Below are 17,112 nucleotides of genomic sequence, written 5' to 3'. Positions count from 1 at the left end.
AAAATGGAAAATGTACAAACGTAAATCGATTACGATTCAGAGTACAAACGAAGAGAAAACGAAAGAATACGAATCGCATTACGAATAATGCTGGGTACGGTCTAGCACTGAATTGTATGCGTTAACAGTGAAACTATAAATTTGTTGATATGTGATGTACATTGGTGAGTTCCACAAATGGACGGATTGTTTCGGTTAAAACGGAGTTTATTTATTTTTTTAGTCACAGATAGATTTTCCTAATGATTTCCAGCAAAAATCAAAATGATACACACGTCATAGTACCTCAAAAATGATGTACAATAATAGAATATCGAAGACGAAATCTACGTAACGAAATGTCCCCTCAACGTTTTGCGCGATGAACGCCAGTCATGATTTTCTACTTCTAAAATGTTATTATAATAAAATTAACCTAGAACTTCTCACAACAGAGTCACAACGCTACGACATTACAACAAGGCGTAAGAGGATTTATATGATGGTAAAAAATCATTGATTATATTAAGTTAACATTTTTTATGTGCAATGTATATGTATACCAATGAATGATTATTAGAAATCTTGTTTTTATGATGAAAGTGACCAAAATATATTTTATTCCAATCCATCATTTAAGGCGTTTTCTCCAAACAGAAGTTTTACTCTTATTCTGTACTCTATTGTAAATATTGAAATCGTTACAATTACGTGCAGGATGATTTTCACAAAATTATCGATGCGAGTATCTAAACTTTTGGAATATATTTAGAAAACTGTTCACACGGAAAACGTTTAGTATCGAAGAGTAAATTTTATCGTAAAAATGATTATTTCTTAAGTGGTTAAAGTAATTTCAAGATAATTCGAATCCTTCGAAAAGTTCGGAAACTCATCTTCAAATATGACCTTTCTGTTTAAAAAAAAATCATTTTCACTATATACAGCACTAAAGCTAAACATTTTTGTATAAACAGTTTCGTTAATATGCCATTGATTTTTAGAAAATAATCGCATCGTTCGATCAGAAAATATCATTCTGTACAATTGTCCTCCATCGTTCGTTCAAACAAACATTAAAATATATAACGATTAAGTTACGAAACAATTATATAAAATAATACGTCCATTGATGTGTTGATCTTTTTGTTGTACAAAATACACTATTGAAACGGAGTCAAAAATAATTCTCGAAACACAACTAGAATCTCTACATTTCTTATAATCGTCAATTTAAAAGTCGATTCAAATATTCCGTCGATAAAAGCAGATGAAGAAATGTTAACTAACGCGACATTTGTACAGATTATTATTATTAATATTATTATTATTATTATTATTATTGCTATAAGTATAAAATAAGATCCCGTAAATTGATGAGATCATTAACATTTCTTCGTCTTATTATTATTAATATTTAGCTATCAATTCCCTGAATGATGAAGACTTCCTGAATATTAGAATCGATTGTTCAAAATTTTACGCATGCCCTTTGTTCCTTTATTGCCATTCGAAATGCCATCGAGTTTCTTTTTTTTTTAATCGGTCGAAGTCTTAATTAACATGAAAAAAAAAAAAACGTACTTCGTTCTATATTCCCTTAGGATACTAATATCCTAGTATTTACATTAATCAGGCGTCGGAATATTATTAAAAAAATCTTATTTCGAAGATCGTACAGTATCGATCATTCTTTCGAAACAGACGTTTCCTAAAGTGTAATTAAAGCAACAATTTTTTCGACAATCAATTACCGAAATTCGCAATATTATCTTCGCAATGAAATTGAAACAAAACTTCGCATTACGTCTCGTGAATCTTGCTTACCGATTAATTAATACAACACTCGCTAAGTATAGTTCATTCGACGCGTATAAAAAGTAATATTTACATGTAATACTGACACGTCACAAAATTTTCTAATGGATTTATTGAACGAATGAAACTTATGTTGGAAAACTAGTACAATATTGTGTAACGAAAATTCCAGTGAGAAACATTATCACAGCCGTTAATTCTATTAGATGCGTATGGGAAAATGGAAAATCACACTGATCGAAAATGTTGAAAGTTTCGTGAAAAACATAAAAAAGGAAAACGTACAAGAGAAGTAACGTTAAATATAATCATCGATCGAAAACAAGATTATGCGAACATATACACAAAATATTCTATACGCGATGATCTATTAAAATTATAAAGTAATACAAATACACTTTAAAGCATGTAAATATTAATTCGTAGATACAGATGTATTTAAACGCAGTAAAACAGTTTTAATAGACAGTATTAAAATTATAGATTGTATTTGCAAAATTTGAAGAATATAATACCACAATTTGCTCTTTGAATGTTTATAATTTTCATACAGCTCAGCTTCGCGATAAATGTTTCATCCTTGTGCTACAAACATCGATAGATTTTCTTCAAACTTTGCCAATATAATCTTGATTGGTATCTTACAGATCCCGTTCAGTACAGTGGTTGACTACAAGAGTCAGAATATTGATGGAATACCCGACTATTCTATGAAAAATGATTGCTTTCATTCAATGATCCAAGTATTATATTGCGAAGCAAATTTTATGGGTAGATCTCTTTGCTTATATTAATCGTAATTCTTGTAACGAAGCTCGAAAAGCGATGAAAATAATTTCATGGTTCGAAAGGAATACTCACGTCTGACTTAAAGCTACTTTTTAATTTCAGCACTTTTAAATATAGAATATCTTTGTACATACATATAAGTGGCTATTGCTGTTTTCGATAGGTAATATGTCATCACTTAAAGTACGAATTCAGCGCACGTTAACGTTGTGTTAAAAGTAAAACGAACTTCGTAAGTACTGGAAGGTCGCAAACTGGATCAGATATCAGCGTAATCGCTGTATCCTGATCTAGTAATCGTTTCTCTACAACGCTTACGATCGTTAAATCCACACTGTAATCTCACGCACACTGCGCATATTAAACGAATTTACACATTAAACGTATATGATTTTATTTACAATTGAGCGACTAATACACAATAGTTTTCTATTGAATCGCACTAATACTACTTGCCTTTATCGATGATTCCAACTAAACATAAATATGAAAATTCATTGATAAACATATGAAATATGAAAATGGTGATGTATAACGTGTATTTTACTTCTCTCTAGCAAAACGTGAATCAATGTTATTATGCTTATCCACAGACGCAACGATCGTGATCCAGTACTTTACTACGGTTGCATAAGAAAATAATATACGGCAGATTTCGATCACCGTGAGTCTGTTCGTGAATTAAGAGTCTATGAGAAGAGACTATAAGAAACGTACTCGAAAAAAAAAAGAATGATCGTTCGAAATGCGAATTATATACACAATGCAATGTCGATCGTAGAACTGTGTGACTGATTTACTTTATTTTACGTGTTCTATATCTCACTCGTGACGTTTAATTTCACACTAACGCGAAGCAAATAACGTATTCGATGCTATCCTAGAGAAATGTTTACAACATAGTGAGAGGTAAAGCTAAGATACGTAAACTCTACACTTTTTAATATCTAATCAGATTTTGTCATTGTTGGCAATCGATTAATAATAATGATCATCATCGATATTCGTCCCGAGATATTCCTGTACAAGATGATGTTCTATAGAGACTCGTTCACGACGTGTAGAAAGTCTGTTCGATGTGTCAAGAGAAACACGATTACAAGAGTATCTAAGAATAATTTATTCGATATTTTTGTTTAACGCGTTTGAGATCATCGTGTACAGGAACACCTACGTAATAAGAATAAACTTAACTTTCGTTAATAAATAAATAGTAAAGACGCATATTAAAGAATGTGATGCTTACTGGAAGACGGTATTAGAATCTGACTGTAAGAGATTTATCTTTGTCTTATTAGACAAGAGGATACGAGGACGCAGTTGCAATACTTTCGTTATCAAGATCGTCAAGGTAATCCGCTACCTTCAATTCGATAAAAGCATTGAAATTCGTTATAAAAGAAACGAAAGGAAAACCAGATAAAATGATACACAGCAAAATTTTAAAACATTTTTTCAAACAAAAAATACCTACCGATCAATTCTGAAAAAAAAAAAGACGAAACAATTAGAATATCTCGAAATAGTTGCAACAGTAGCCCCCCCCCCCCATCTCTCAACTACGCAAATCACTGTTCACGCTAAAAGTGCTGGACAACAAACTCGGCTGTTCGCTGAAGACATGAAATCTCATCTCATCTATTTGAAATTTATGCAATATATTTTTCACTGTTTTCTTTCTTTTTGTAGTAAAGATCCAAAGAAACAACGACATCTCTAATGCCTCTGTTTCCGTAATTTGATACTCAGCACTCTCGTCACACGGCTTTGTATTTATACATAAACAATTGGTAAACAATGATTAACGTATCAGACAGGTAGCACAAATACGTTGAGGCCCAATACAGTCATCGTGGCAAAAGGCGCCGCACTGCCGACATATTACCATAGCACCACGCATATTACATTCACATGGGGGTGGTGGGTCGCCTCCCATTATCATACCAGGTGCACCAGGTTCGGCGCCCCCACCTCCTCTGCCATCGACACCCCTTGCCTTCAACGTCACGGCTTGGTGCGAACCTTCTCCCGCGCTTGCTGGTCTACCACGCACTAAATGCACTCCAACTCCCATCCCAGCAATTTGTGGAGGCAGAGGTGGAGCAGAGGATGCTCTTGGAGCGCTATCTCCAACTCCTGTCCTTTGTACGAGTATATATTGCCCCAATCCACCTGTCGTCGTGGATCCTAACTGTGCTACCGTATTGCTTTCTGGAACCTAAAAATTTCACCTTGTCAGTAGCTATAAAACAAGTCCTCCGTTACGTTTCTTCTCAATGGTATTTAAACTGCTACAAATAATATGTATTTACTCGAAAAAAAAAAAAAACGACAGAAATAAGTTTACTTTATCAAAATATTCGAATTAGCAATTTCCTATTTTATTTTTCTTATATTAACTATGTTTATCATATTCTTAGTTATGTCGTTTGTTTTAATTTCTACAATTGTAACGGAAAACATGTGATTCTCGCGTTTAATAATTCCTAGTAAGTTAGAGTCAGCGATAGACCTTCCATTACCCTCGCATTTTGTTTTTGAACAAAAATATGTAAAATGCATTGGTTGAATAAGTTTTCATCGACTCGTTATTTCGATACTATCACCCCCTCTGAAACTGAAGATTGTAATGTCGTATTTGCTACTTTTAGAAACTCAAAACTAGTAAGAAGAGTTATTTATGTAGGTACCTGTATGATACAGTGATCATCACAAGCCACCCGCAAGATTAGCACTGTGCACACAGAAAAATATAAAGTAGTATATGATGCAAGCTTGAGTTTCTATTCTATACGAGTGATCCATATGCAGATTGCGAGATTAAATAAATGGAAATAAGCATGTCTGTGTTCCTCCAACGTATTATTTTGTTCAAATTTCTACTGTGTTGAAATATTCAAAATGTTATATTTTTCGTACGGTTTTTAGCTTAACAGTTTTGCGTATACTTCGTAACTTATTAGTTTGCGAATGAAAGTTTTTACCTATCCATGCATTTTTTGTATGTTTATAACTGGTATGCAAGCCACGCACGTTCGAGTCGAGAATAAAACGAAAGAAAAATAGTGCAAGCTACCGCAATATAATTTTTCAAAGAGATATGTCGTACCTCCGCTGACGTAGCTTGACGCGCTGTGGTAAACACGTGTCTCAGCATAACTGCTTGGGTTTTATTTTGAGCTTGTTTGTTGTGTTGCATTGTTTGTTGTGGTTTTTGAGTTTTGACGGTCGTAACCGTACGGCCGCCAGATTTATTAGTAGTAAACGCACCATCACCTCTGGCAAGTAAGCTAGGCGGAGGCTTTAAATGAGCTTTCAATTGGTCTCTATTTGGTGAACTTTGTATAACCTGTAAAGATAAAAAAAAACGTTCACATTTACAATAATGAAAAAAAAGTTATACAATTTAGAGTCTCCAGAAACATTAGGATTACTCAGGACTCTAAAATCCAACATCGAAGAATAGAAAAAAAAATAGAGGAATTGAAATTTCGAACTCTTAAAATTAAGGATCGTCGTTTTACTCTTCAGGTTCTTAAAGCATCAAACAATACAATAGTGTCTTTTCAATTACCGCTTGGCATATCTGATAGCTGCGTTCCAAATTAACTGCACCAGGTGGTTCCTTTGTAGTGCTGCGAGATCTGCCCCCTCCTTGTTCCTTATTGTTATTTCTAGAGCCCCTTTGACTGCCTTGATTAGTAGAACGAGAGGATCTCGAGGACACCGCGACCGATGCTCCGGGATACTGTTGCTGTTGGATGGTCGCGACGACTTGTCGCGGTTGTGTAGGGGCTGGCGTTTGATGTTGAATAACGATAGTGTTTTGCGCGCGATTCTGTGGCTGCACACCAATCGTAGCCGGCACGGGATTCGGTACTTGATTTTGCGTTGCGTTGTTTCTAACGTTTCGCGCATTGTTATTCTGGACGTTTAATTGAGTTACCTCTTCTTGCGTTCTCATTATGTTCACTTGTGAATTCGTGTTTTGTTGATTGGGAAGTTGAGCAGTTATCGGAGACGTACTATTCAAAGACGGGGCGGCGGTTTGGTCGGAATGAAAACTGGTTTGCACGAATCTGATTGATTGTAATTGTGGAAACGCGAGGATTGGCGAACTTTGAGATTGGAAGTTCTTCATGATACAACTTGTACCCGGTGTGCCAATCGCGAGACTCTCCGACTGAAACTGAGTGCCTTGAACAACTGGTAGTTGAATACAGTTAACCGATTCCACGTTCGAATCCGCGTTAATGAACTGTTGAGATTGATTCGTCGAATCAGTTGTAGTAGGTGTATCGTTACATTCATCCTGAGTAGTCACTGTAATGTTAGCAGCTACAGATCCATCCAAAGCTGCGGCTACTAGTGGCCACGGAACTTGAAGTTCTTCCTGTGTCTGTACCAAGTAAACAAAAATTCCTTTAATACCATAATTCGGTTATTATATATATACATACACACACACACTTACCCTGTTGTTATTATTAATATTATTAACTGTTGGGTCTGACCAGCTACACTCTAGCATTTCAGAATAAACGTAATTATTAGCCTCTCGAAGAGCTTCGTCTTCATTCCCGCCGTTTACATCTTGCTGATCTCTAGTGGTTTCGGGCTGACCCGAAACCACTTGTGTTTCAGTCTCTTCTCTATTATTCGTTCCCATCTCCATTCCATCGAGAATTGGATACATTATTTCCTCGGGGCACCCCGAAATTTCTTCGTATGCTTCCCGCATTTCTCCTCTCACCTACAAATAAATGCGTCGAGCTATTAGTATAATCGATTAAAATTAAAATTAAAATTTTTCTATAGACAGTATTTGTCTTTACCTCCAATTCATGAATACGTTGTAACGTTTCGCTATCGATCTCCATTCCTTCGGGAATCTGCGATTCACCGTCTGTTGGATTTTCATGAGGAACCTGAGTTGTTTCAGCCTGATTATTGCTAATCAACGTTGTGTCTTCCATAACAATTTCTGTTGGTCCAACTTGCTCGTGAGACGGTGAAGTTTCAAGGATCGTCGTAGTTTCGCAATCAGAGATCGGATAAATGTGCTCCTCGGCAATTTGAGGCATCTCTTCTTTCAATATTTGAGGTACTTCATCTATCGGAGTCTGAGGCGTGCATTCCGTAGATATTTGAGGCGTCGTTTCGCTAGGTGTGTGAGATACTTGTTCTATGTGCTCGCTAGATATCGGCGAGGTATTCTCCTCTGATAAAAGTTTTGTATCCTCTTCTGTAACTTCGAATATATGATCCTTCACTGGCTGGAGATCGTTTTCACTTTTAGGTAATTGAATTTCCTCTTTATACGCGTTCGAAATACTTTCCTGACAAACTTCTGTTATTATTTCGCTCTTTTCGACTACATCTTGCTTCTCCGAAAGTGTCGTAAGTTTTTCATCTTCCTCTGGTTTAACTTGTTGCATTTCGGTATCCGCTATCGTTTCTACAGAACTTATGTTTACAGATTCTAAATGTTTCTCATCTATTAATGTATGTGTTGTATCGTTATATTCTGCTGGTAATAATTCTTGTAATCGCGCTGTTTCATTCAATTCGTCCGAATTATTAATGCTAGGGTCAATTTTACAATTATCTTCTTCGATTTTATCTTCAGTCATAATAATAGGACAAGGAGTATCCGATACAGGTATATCTACAGTGGATTCCAAACGAAGTCTTAAACTTGAACGCGTTACAGCTCCGCTGGATCTTGACTCCGAAATACAATGCAGACCCGACCTAAGTTTGGGTTCGCGTTTTTCACCCCATATCGGCTCGAAATGCTTCACTTTCCATGGATCTAATTTATTCTTATCCCTCTCTGCTTCCATCTTTAATCGTTGTTGATTTTCTGGAGTAAATTCTCCTTCCGCCAAGCGTTTACGCCATTCCAGACACGCTCGCGCGAAAAATTCATTGTTCAATCCGGATGTGGCGGCATCCTAACAGCAACAGACAAAGTATACACTCACAAAAATCATATTCATTTTGAAGATTTCAAAAATGAATACAATCGTTAATATGCTATAATTGAAAACATATTGACAACGCTACCTGTCTATCTACAGCAGGCAAAAGCTGCGCAAGTTTTCTTTGATACAAAGGTGGTAAACCTTGAAAGGTATGCCTATTTAAAAGAGCACGCAAACTCGTGCTCGCTAGAATACTCGCTGGAGACTCAAGATCTACAAGACCAGCCTCCAGCTGCGCGGTCGCCGACAATCTCTTCGTCGATCGTCTACGCCCAGACTTTAAGCTAAATCCTGGCAAACTAGCCAGGACTTCTCTCATTGTGGCAGCAGGCTCTTCGGTAGCTATATTTATTTAAAATTACGTTAAAATATATAACATATATACGAAACAGATGTACAAACCATAATAGAAATTATATGATAGACATAATCTTTAATAAAATTTACTTGTTGGAAATGTTTCACTCACTATTGTTAATATGCTGTACATTGTTGACCGGAGATGGCGGGTCATTCGGGGGAGGTGGAGGCAATGGTTTGACGACAATCCTTGGCAAAGTGCGAGAATTGCCAGCTGCTATCGTTGTGTTTTTTCTACGTCTTTTGGCCTGTTGTCGTAGTGCATGTTTGATAACTTTTTTGCTGTGCACCATGCTAGAATAGCCAGAGCAACCTGGACTAGTTTCACACCCTTCACCTTTGGCAAGTTCTACATCTGTGTCCATGACAGTACCTATACTTTAGACATTGTTGAACGAAATGCCGGCAAATCGAACGTAAACCCACGGTACCGCTGTGCTCGACGAAACACGGATTTCGTAACGATTTATCTCATATTGCTGCAGAAAGTTCGGTAATACGATTACTCTCTTTCCCTCAAGAAATAAACATTCTTCAATAACACCACCTTCGTGACATCTCGTAACGTTCGAAAAGTCCAAACGTTTCACGCTCTATCATCTAATCCATGTTGTTTGAACGGCGCTCACACACGAAACGCCAGCGAATATACAAACTTCGCTGTTCTTTAATCAATTGGCAAAGTGCCATTCGGAAAAACTCGCAACGTTCCGCTTCTGTCGGCCATATTGTATTTACATATTTATACCATGGAAGCGAACCGTATACATAGAGAGCTATCTAATTTCATACGCATTTGTTACTTGTTACAGATATCGAATAGCACTGAATTTGATTCGATACTTTGCTTCGAACAAAATGAAACTTATAATTGGGAAAATAATTGGGAAATTTTTCTATAGGAGGATAGATAGAATCGTGTTGTGTAAAGGATTTGCAAACCCTGCGCAAAAATAATATTTAGAAGAGATCAAAACTAATTTGCTTCTTATAAAATAGATAGCATTTATTTGTTTTTTGTAAATAATGCAAATGGGGAATAGATAAAAATTATTCGTTAAGGGGAAATTCACTAGGCTTTGCTTACCCCTTCCTCTGTACGCAACTCGATTCGCGCGCCAAAGCGTTTAATCTTTCAAAATATCTAATTTATGAACAACGTTGTCATGTCTTCTGATCTTATTGCATTCTGCTGTTCAAAACATTCACGAATTTCGTGAAATCTCCGGCTTTTCTTTAAAGAAAAAAGAAAACCTTATTCCTATTTATGACACGAGGTTCTACAGTATACGCCACATCGCCATTTTGTCGGTAATCGACTCGATTCAATTTCTGATTTTTCGTACAACATTCTTTCCTCGAATTATACGAACAAAAAAATTAAGTCACGTAGAAAAAGTCGTGGAATATACTGTAAATTACTTGTGTATGTCTATTCATATTCAAGTATGAGAAACATTAGGAAAGGATTTCTATAATGAAGAGGTTAAAAGGAAGTAGGGGGATGAAGTCAAAGCTTGGACTTTATTCCTGGGAAAACAGGAATGTCGAGACATTCTAAAATGGTTAGAGTAGAATAACAGAATGCAATAAAATTAGTAGGATTCCTAAAATAGGTAGACATGGCAACACTGACGCGAGATCGACCTAAGAATTTTTTTCTTATAATTGCCGTTCTACATTTCCCGCCAACATGGCAAATATGGCGGAGCTCGTGTCGTTTCCCGCCAAACCTTCGCGGAGCTCTCGTATGTACTCGTATGGCGCACCTCGGTCCTGTGTAGCGTTATAAGTTGGTCGTGTTTTCCTACGATTTTCCATCAGTTTCACGACAAAAATGGGGCAGTCGGACGACGTCGAGGATTCTACTTACAGTAGACATCAAGATTTGTGTCAGAAATTGAATATGGATGCGACTGCTGCGTCCGAAGCCTGGAAATCCTACGAGTCTATTCGACAGAATTACACTCTCGAGGTATCTTTTTCAATTGCCCCGCTACTATGGCTACTTCGAACTCTATTATTTCCTTCGAATTACTTAAAATAATTTTCGAATTTCTCCACCACACATCGTGGATGTTTTCGATATTCATTCGCAAAGAACGAATAATTTGACTGTTGTGCGACGTTCGATGGTTGGTGAGTTTTGGTTGATACCGTTGAATTCCACAAATTAATTTAGTCCAACGGCCAAAACTCATCAGTTTAAAACAATAAAAGAGAACGTTCCTCGAACGTAACGATTTTCGAATGCAATATGCGTCTCTACATAACAAAAACGAATTCACAAAGAGACCAACTTCTGTTTATTCCTCTCACAGATTCAATTGTTACCACTCTCATGTTTTATTTTCCATATAAAAATCTTATGATATTTCTGAAAATGTATGCTTTAAAAGTTTATGCGTATTAATATTTTTTAAATTATCATGCATACATATATACGTACATAATAAAAATTATATATTGCAACTATTTCCAGGGTGACCAGTTGCATTGGATTGGGTGTGCATTGTATGTAGCATGCCGTAAGTCATCCATACCTACTGTTGGGAAGACAGGTGCTAATGTGGAAGGCAATTGTGTGTCGTTAACACGTCTGTTGCAATTGTGCAATCTCCCCTTGATACAGTTCTTCACGAAAAGTAAATCTTGGGCAGACATGGCCAACATGTCGCAAGACTTTCGTTCAAAGATCGAGAAGCTAGAAGGAAACTTCTCTGTTTCTATGGTCATATTTAAGAAGTATCAACCGATTTTCACGGACATATTCAAAGATCCCGCGGACGATGTCTCGAGGCCACCGAGATCCAGGAGACATAAAGCGTTACCTTGCACACCTGCTAGAGTATTCGAATTTTGTTGGACGTTATTTATTTGCATAAAAGGAGCATTTCCAGATATCTCTGATGACTTGGTCAATTCTTATCATTTGCTTCTGGTTTGCTGTGATCTTATATACAGCAATGCTTTATTGGCTAATAGGAAAGATCTCTTGAATCCTAACTTTCCAGGTGAATTTAATAAATATATACTCTAAATTTGTATAAGCTAGCGCAATTTTTTTTATTAATTTATTTATTCCATTATTCATCGACAGGTCTACCTCGTAACTTCAACGACGAAAATTACAGCCCGCCGCAAACGGCTAATTGTATTGTTAGTTTATTGTGCGAACGTCACGATGCTATCGCGGTTGAAGCTAAAGTTATCAAAGAGTACTACCTGAAGAATCATATTAATCAATTATTTAAGGAAAGAGTTTTGCGCGGAGATCAATCAAATTTTTCTGGTATTCTGGAAGCTTTAAATTTCGATGGTAATAACAAAGCCATCAATAAAGTATACGAACAACACGTACTGAGCGTCGGAGACTTTGACGAAAGAATTTTCTTAGGTAAACATTTTTTTTATTAATTTGCATCTACACATATCGCTTTTAATTTTGCATAGTACTAAGGGATTAATGCTTGTAAATAAAATGAATGTTATTCGGTACATTGCATGTTTGTATGCTTTTGATTTTTAATTTGTTCTGCTTTAAAGGTTGTATTGATATAAGCTTTTTTCGAATGATAAATTTAAGTATTTCGTGCACAACTTCATAGCACATCTAATTTGTTTGTTTTATTATCGCACATTATTCAATTATCGAATCGGCGATAAGTAAATGTATATTCCCTATATGAATTAATGGATGTATAATCTTTGATGTTACCTTCTAAATCTGCTTATGTTTTTTTTATTTACATTTTTTAATAGAGAAGTGTCTGGTTATCTTTATTCTGTGTGTTAATAATTTTCATTTCTTGCTTTTAACCGACTTTGTTTGCTTTGTCTTGCCTATGGTTTAAAGCTGAATGGAAGAGAGTCAGACTAAATGCAAAATCGAGCTTGGAAATAGTCGGAGGAAATATAACTTATAAGTTGATCAAACATATTTCTCTTAAAGGTAGGTTTATGACACATAGGAGGGTTAATTCTGTGCTGTGATAAATAATAATGACATTCAACATACACAGCGTCGTACTTTTGTTTGCTATAAACGATAATTTACAGGAATTTGATACCGATACATACTACATGTTACGTGTAATTTCATATTGTTCTAGGTCATGATGCCAGTAATAATATTGGCTCCCCCACGCAGATGATCAGTATTAATGACCTTCAGGAACAATTTCAAATGAAAAGAGAGCAATACAGCGGGGTAAATATTAAACAACTTGCGTTCGTTCGTTTGATTCGAGAGGCTGTGATTTCAGATCTGCTAAGATACTATTTAATCTGTTGTAGCAGATACAGCACTTGGCTCCGCCCACTCCGTTAACTGGTCGTGGCTACCTTAGACCGAAAGATATTACCAATGTGACACCAGTGTCCACTGCAACACAAAGTGTAATTCGACTGCAAGCGATGTTGGCAGGACAAACATCACCGAGCGAGAACTTGTTGCAAATTTTAAACAACTGTTCCCAAGATGCAAAATCGCTTGTCGAAGTGAAAGTCAAAGAAATTGGGGAACAGTTTTGCGCTAATTACAACAGAAGTACAAATGCTAGTGATGGTACCTCCGACTTTGGAAAGAAGAGACTTTACTTAGGCCAAACTCTATTCTACAGACTCCTAGAAATGATTTTAAACGATGAGAAACGCAAGAAACCAAATTACGATGTAACGGTATGATTATTATTATAGTGAGAGACTGCAGGTGCTTAAGATCTGTGAATTGTTATTCATGTACATGTATTGGTATGTTTTAGAATCTTCTCATGAACGAGGTCTTCATTCAATGTTTATTTGCCTGCTGCCTAGAAATTGTTATTTACTCGTATAAAAGCAACGACAAAGTGTTCCCTTGGATCCTGAACGCATTAAACTTGGATGCTTACTATTTCTACAAAGTAATAGAAATCATAGTCAGAGCAGAGGATCAATTGTCGCGCGATGTCGTGAAGCATTTAAATCAAATAGAGGAGAAAATTTTAGAGTCGCTCGCGTGGCAAAGCGACAGTCCTTTATGGGGGGCCATTCAGTCCACGTCGGAAGGGGTTCCGAGCTGCGAAGAAGTTTCATTGCCAGGAACGTTAGAGACTGTTGACCCAAATATACCTGGACAACCAGTGTTGAGGAGAATCGCGTTGGACCGCGGTACTCACCACGATGTGCAGCAAAGCCCTATCTCCTCCGCCTCGGAAAGATTTCAATCTCCCGTCGCAGCGTCTGGTATAGCCAAAAAACGTTTGTTCCCTGACACTAGAATCGGCGGACAGAGCGTTCTACGAGTAGCTGGTCAAAGTGTCCTGCCATCGAAAGTTTTAACCATCGATGGTAACTCGAGAATACTTCTGCTACCCGAACAGATCACTGTTCCGCGGTCATCCAACGCACCGACCACGAGTACACCGATGCAAACGGTTACGGTAAACAGGGAGCCCGCGAAACCGAAAAGAACCGGTTCCGTTGCATTATTCTTTAGGAAATTTTACAATCTTGCGAGCGTGCGCATGCTAGACTTATGCGGCTCGCTGGAAATAATGGACATCGACCTGAAGAAGAAAATCTGGACGATCTTCGAGTACTCCATCAAAGAGCGAACGGAACTAATGAAAGACAGACACCTGGATCAGATCTTAATGTGTGCAATTTACGTAATATGCAAGTTAGCCAAAGTGGAGAAGAACACTTTCACAGAGATCATGCGGTGTTATCGATTGCAGCCGCAAGCTGAGTCTCATATATACAGGTCGGTGCTTATCGTTAAAACACCCATGAACGAATCGCAGATGAGTAACGAAGAGCCGGGTCAAAACGACGCGGATAGGGAAGCTAACGTGGCACCTCCTACACCTACGAATATGGCTGGAACATCGCAGAATTTCGGCGAAGAAACGCGCGGTGACCTGATCAAATTTTACAATACCGTGTACGTGCCACAGGTTAAAGAGGTGGCGAACAAATTGGGATTGTCGCGTGGGAGCGTGATGAATCTATCGTTGAGCCCGCTCCCAAAGGGAAAACCTCTGACAAGTTCTCCCGTAAGACGTGTCACGGGTAGCATCTTGACGCGTACCTTGGACCCAAAGGCGATTACAGCTTCCCCAGCACCCCAACTTAGTTATTGCTTCAGTCGTAGTCCTGCCAAGGTAAGTCAACATTAATTAAGTAACATTGTATCCCCTTCTTCATTTTCGATTATTTATATATTTTTTATGTTTGTCCTTCCTTAGGATTTGGAAGCCATTAATAGAATGATGATTTCTGTCGATCCAAAGCGATCAGTTGGCAAACGACTCTTATCGGACGACACCGACGTAGAAATGACAGAAGGAAGGTCCCCCATTAAGAAGACAACTGCCTTCGTTGCTCGTAAACTGGAAAACATTATCGGAGAACGTCGCACGCAAAATCAATGAGGAACGCGACCGAGCATTGAATTTAATTATCGTACGCATGGGTAACAAAAGGAAATCGTTTAGAAGACGCTTGACGTAGTTTCCTTTTAAATTTCTTTTTTAAAAAAAACAAAGGAGTAGAGAAAACATGTTCAAAGTCGAATTTTTAATTCTTGGCTGTGTGGCTTAAAATAAACGAAATATTCGCTTCTCAGGTGTGATTATGTTAGACACGGAAAAGCCGCGTTTTATACATACCTAATCGTGTATAAAGGGAACGATATTGTCATATTGAGTAAAGCCAGAATTGTATTTCCAGTGCTTCTTCTTTTTCTTTTTCTTTCTTTTTTTTTTTTTTTTTTTTTTTTTACCTTTTCGTATACGTACGAAAATAGAATAAACTGGGCATTTTCTTCGTATTTTCTTAGATTTTGATATTATTCGTGAACGTTTGATTTTTAAAATATATTCTATTACATAAGCGATTCGTTGTTACTTGATAAGAAATAGATTTTTAATATTATAATCTTAAAGGAGTGTGCAAGCAAAACTTTACAACTGGTTTGAATTGCACGAGATACAAAGGACTGGAAAGGTGCTACCAAGAGTGATTATCTACATTTCACTGGAAATGATTCTGACTTTTGTTGATATCACTGATCAATAGTATTTTGATCGAGCTATGTACTCTCTGAAGTTATATATATGTGTATGAAGAATTTATAAAAGTTACGGCCATAAATGGTAAAAAAACTCTATTTTACCAGTAGATTTAAGCATACTACGCGAGCGATGCAGCTCTTGCAGCATGCAAATACGATTTGGGTGATATTTAATTAAATTTACTAGAGATAAGTTTGAAACTACAAAATTTCAACATTTAATCGTCCAATGTATTCTTGGTCTTGAGTGTAATAAGTTATTAGCGTCTTTCGGGATATTTCGTTCGTGAACTGAGACTGTTTCAGTTCCCGGTTGCAAGTAACGCGTATATTAGATATAAGTGTTTTTCAAATTTTTCTTTTGATCTCATTAATCTGTCTTTTATTACCAAACAATATATATAAATTACAAATACTATTATTATTAAGATAAGAATAACATTCGAGTGACTTAGAATTGGAAAGGAGGTTATTTTCGTATTTCTTTAGGACATTTTGTACAGTACGGAACATTCTAAATGATAAAGTTTATAAGTAAACAAAATTGATTCTCAGACAGAAGGCATAGCATGATCATTTACAAATTTCTCAGTATCATCGATCACATAACATTTCCCTTAATGTGCACTTTCAAAGTTCCCGAACTAGAACAACAATTCGGTAAAAAAGAAAGTACAATTGTCGAGAGAATTTGTTCCTCGTTGCGCAATTACGGCAGTTCCTCTAACAATCTTTCTGTTTAATAAAACGAAAATGTAAAGAGTTTTATTGGCATATAATAATTATTAAATAGTTTATATGTACATAGTATTGTAATTCGGAAGTAAATTAGAAAGAATAAAAGTCGACAATTTTATATGTTATACCTGATCCAATATAATGTTAAGAACAATATGTATATCGATAAATATTTAATAGATTTTGCAATTTTTTTTATTTAAAAATTCAGAACATAGCGTACCTCGACGTGATGGTATTTTACCGACGGGCAGGTAAAAAAAACAGTGTGAATGACGCCATCTAGCAGGAAAACGAGGAAGTTTGTAGTGAACAAGTTATCATTGTCGACGGCACCTAGTGTTGAAGAGGCCGAACTAATTTCAGAGTTTGGTCAGCGCCTCT

At 36.6% G+C, this 17,112-nt stretch overlaps 2 protein-coding genes across 6 annotated transcripts; one reads left to right on the top strand and one right to left on the bottom strand.

The window, feature by feature from the left end:
• Positions 1-186: 186 nt before the first annotated feature.
• LOC128889098 (polycomb protein Asx) lies at positions 187-9,702 on the bottom strand. Of its 2 annotated transcripts, XM_054146452.1 has the most exons (8): positions 9,043-9,702; positions 8,656-8,915; positions 7,422-8,543; positions 7,061-7,339; positions 6,161-6,985; positions 5,696-5,935; positions 5,277-5,320; positions 4,665-4,804 (listed from the first exon to the last, which is right to left on the bottom strand). In XM_054146452.1, exons 1-7 carry the CDS (start codon positions 9,296-9,298, stop codon positions 5,315-5,317), a joined length of 2,988 nt encoding a protein of 995 aa, XP_054002427.1. In that variant the 5' UTR covers positions 9,299-9,702; the 3' UTR covers positions 4,665-4,804; positions 5,277-5,314. The 2 variants fall into 2 exon arrangements, with proteins under 2 accessions (XP_054002426.1, XP_054002427.1); XM_054146451.1 differs by lacking the exon at positions 5,277-5,320 and having other exon boundaries at positions 187-4,804; positions 9,043-9,700.
• Positions 9,703-10,566: 864 nt separating this feature from the next.
• LOC128889099 (retinoblastoma-like protein 1) lies at positions 10,567-16,375 on the top strand. Of its 4 annotated transcripts, none has more exons than XM_054146454.1 (8): positions 10,567-10,908; positions 11,416-11,947; positions 12,034-12,330; positions 12,790-12,885; positions 13,046-13,143; positions 13,233-13,613; positions 13,697-15,079; positions 15,164-16,375. In XM_054146454.1, exons 1-8 carry the CDS (start codon positions 10,771-10,773, stop codon positions 15,347-15,349), a joined length of 3,111 nt encoding a protein of 1,036 aa, XP_054002429.1. In that variant the 5' UTR covers positions 10,567-10,770; the 3' UTR covers positions 15,350-16,375. The 4 variants fall into 4 exon arrangements, with proteins under 4 accessions (XP_054002429.1, XP_054002428.1, XP_054002431.1 ...); XM_054146453.1 differs by having other exon boundaries at positions 10,568-10,908; positions 13,230-13,613; XM_054146456.1 differs by lacking the exon at positions 12,790-12,885 and having other exon boundaries at positions 10,570-10,908.
• Positions 16,376-17,112: the final 737 nt, after the last annotated feature.

The sequence above is a fragment of the Hylaeus anthracinus genome, unplaced genomic scaffold (genome assembly GCF_026225885.1).
Source record: "Hylaeus anthracinus isolate JK02 unplaced genomic scaffold, UHH_iyHylAnth1.0_haploid 11994, whole genome shotgun sequence".
Taxonomy (NCBI): domain Eukaryota; kingdom Metazoa; phylum Arthropoda; class Insecta; order Hymenoptera; family Colletidae; genus Hylaeus; species Hylaeus anthracinus.
This window is presented reverse-complemented; position numbering and strand designations above follow the sequence as displayed.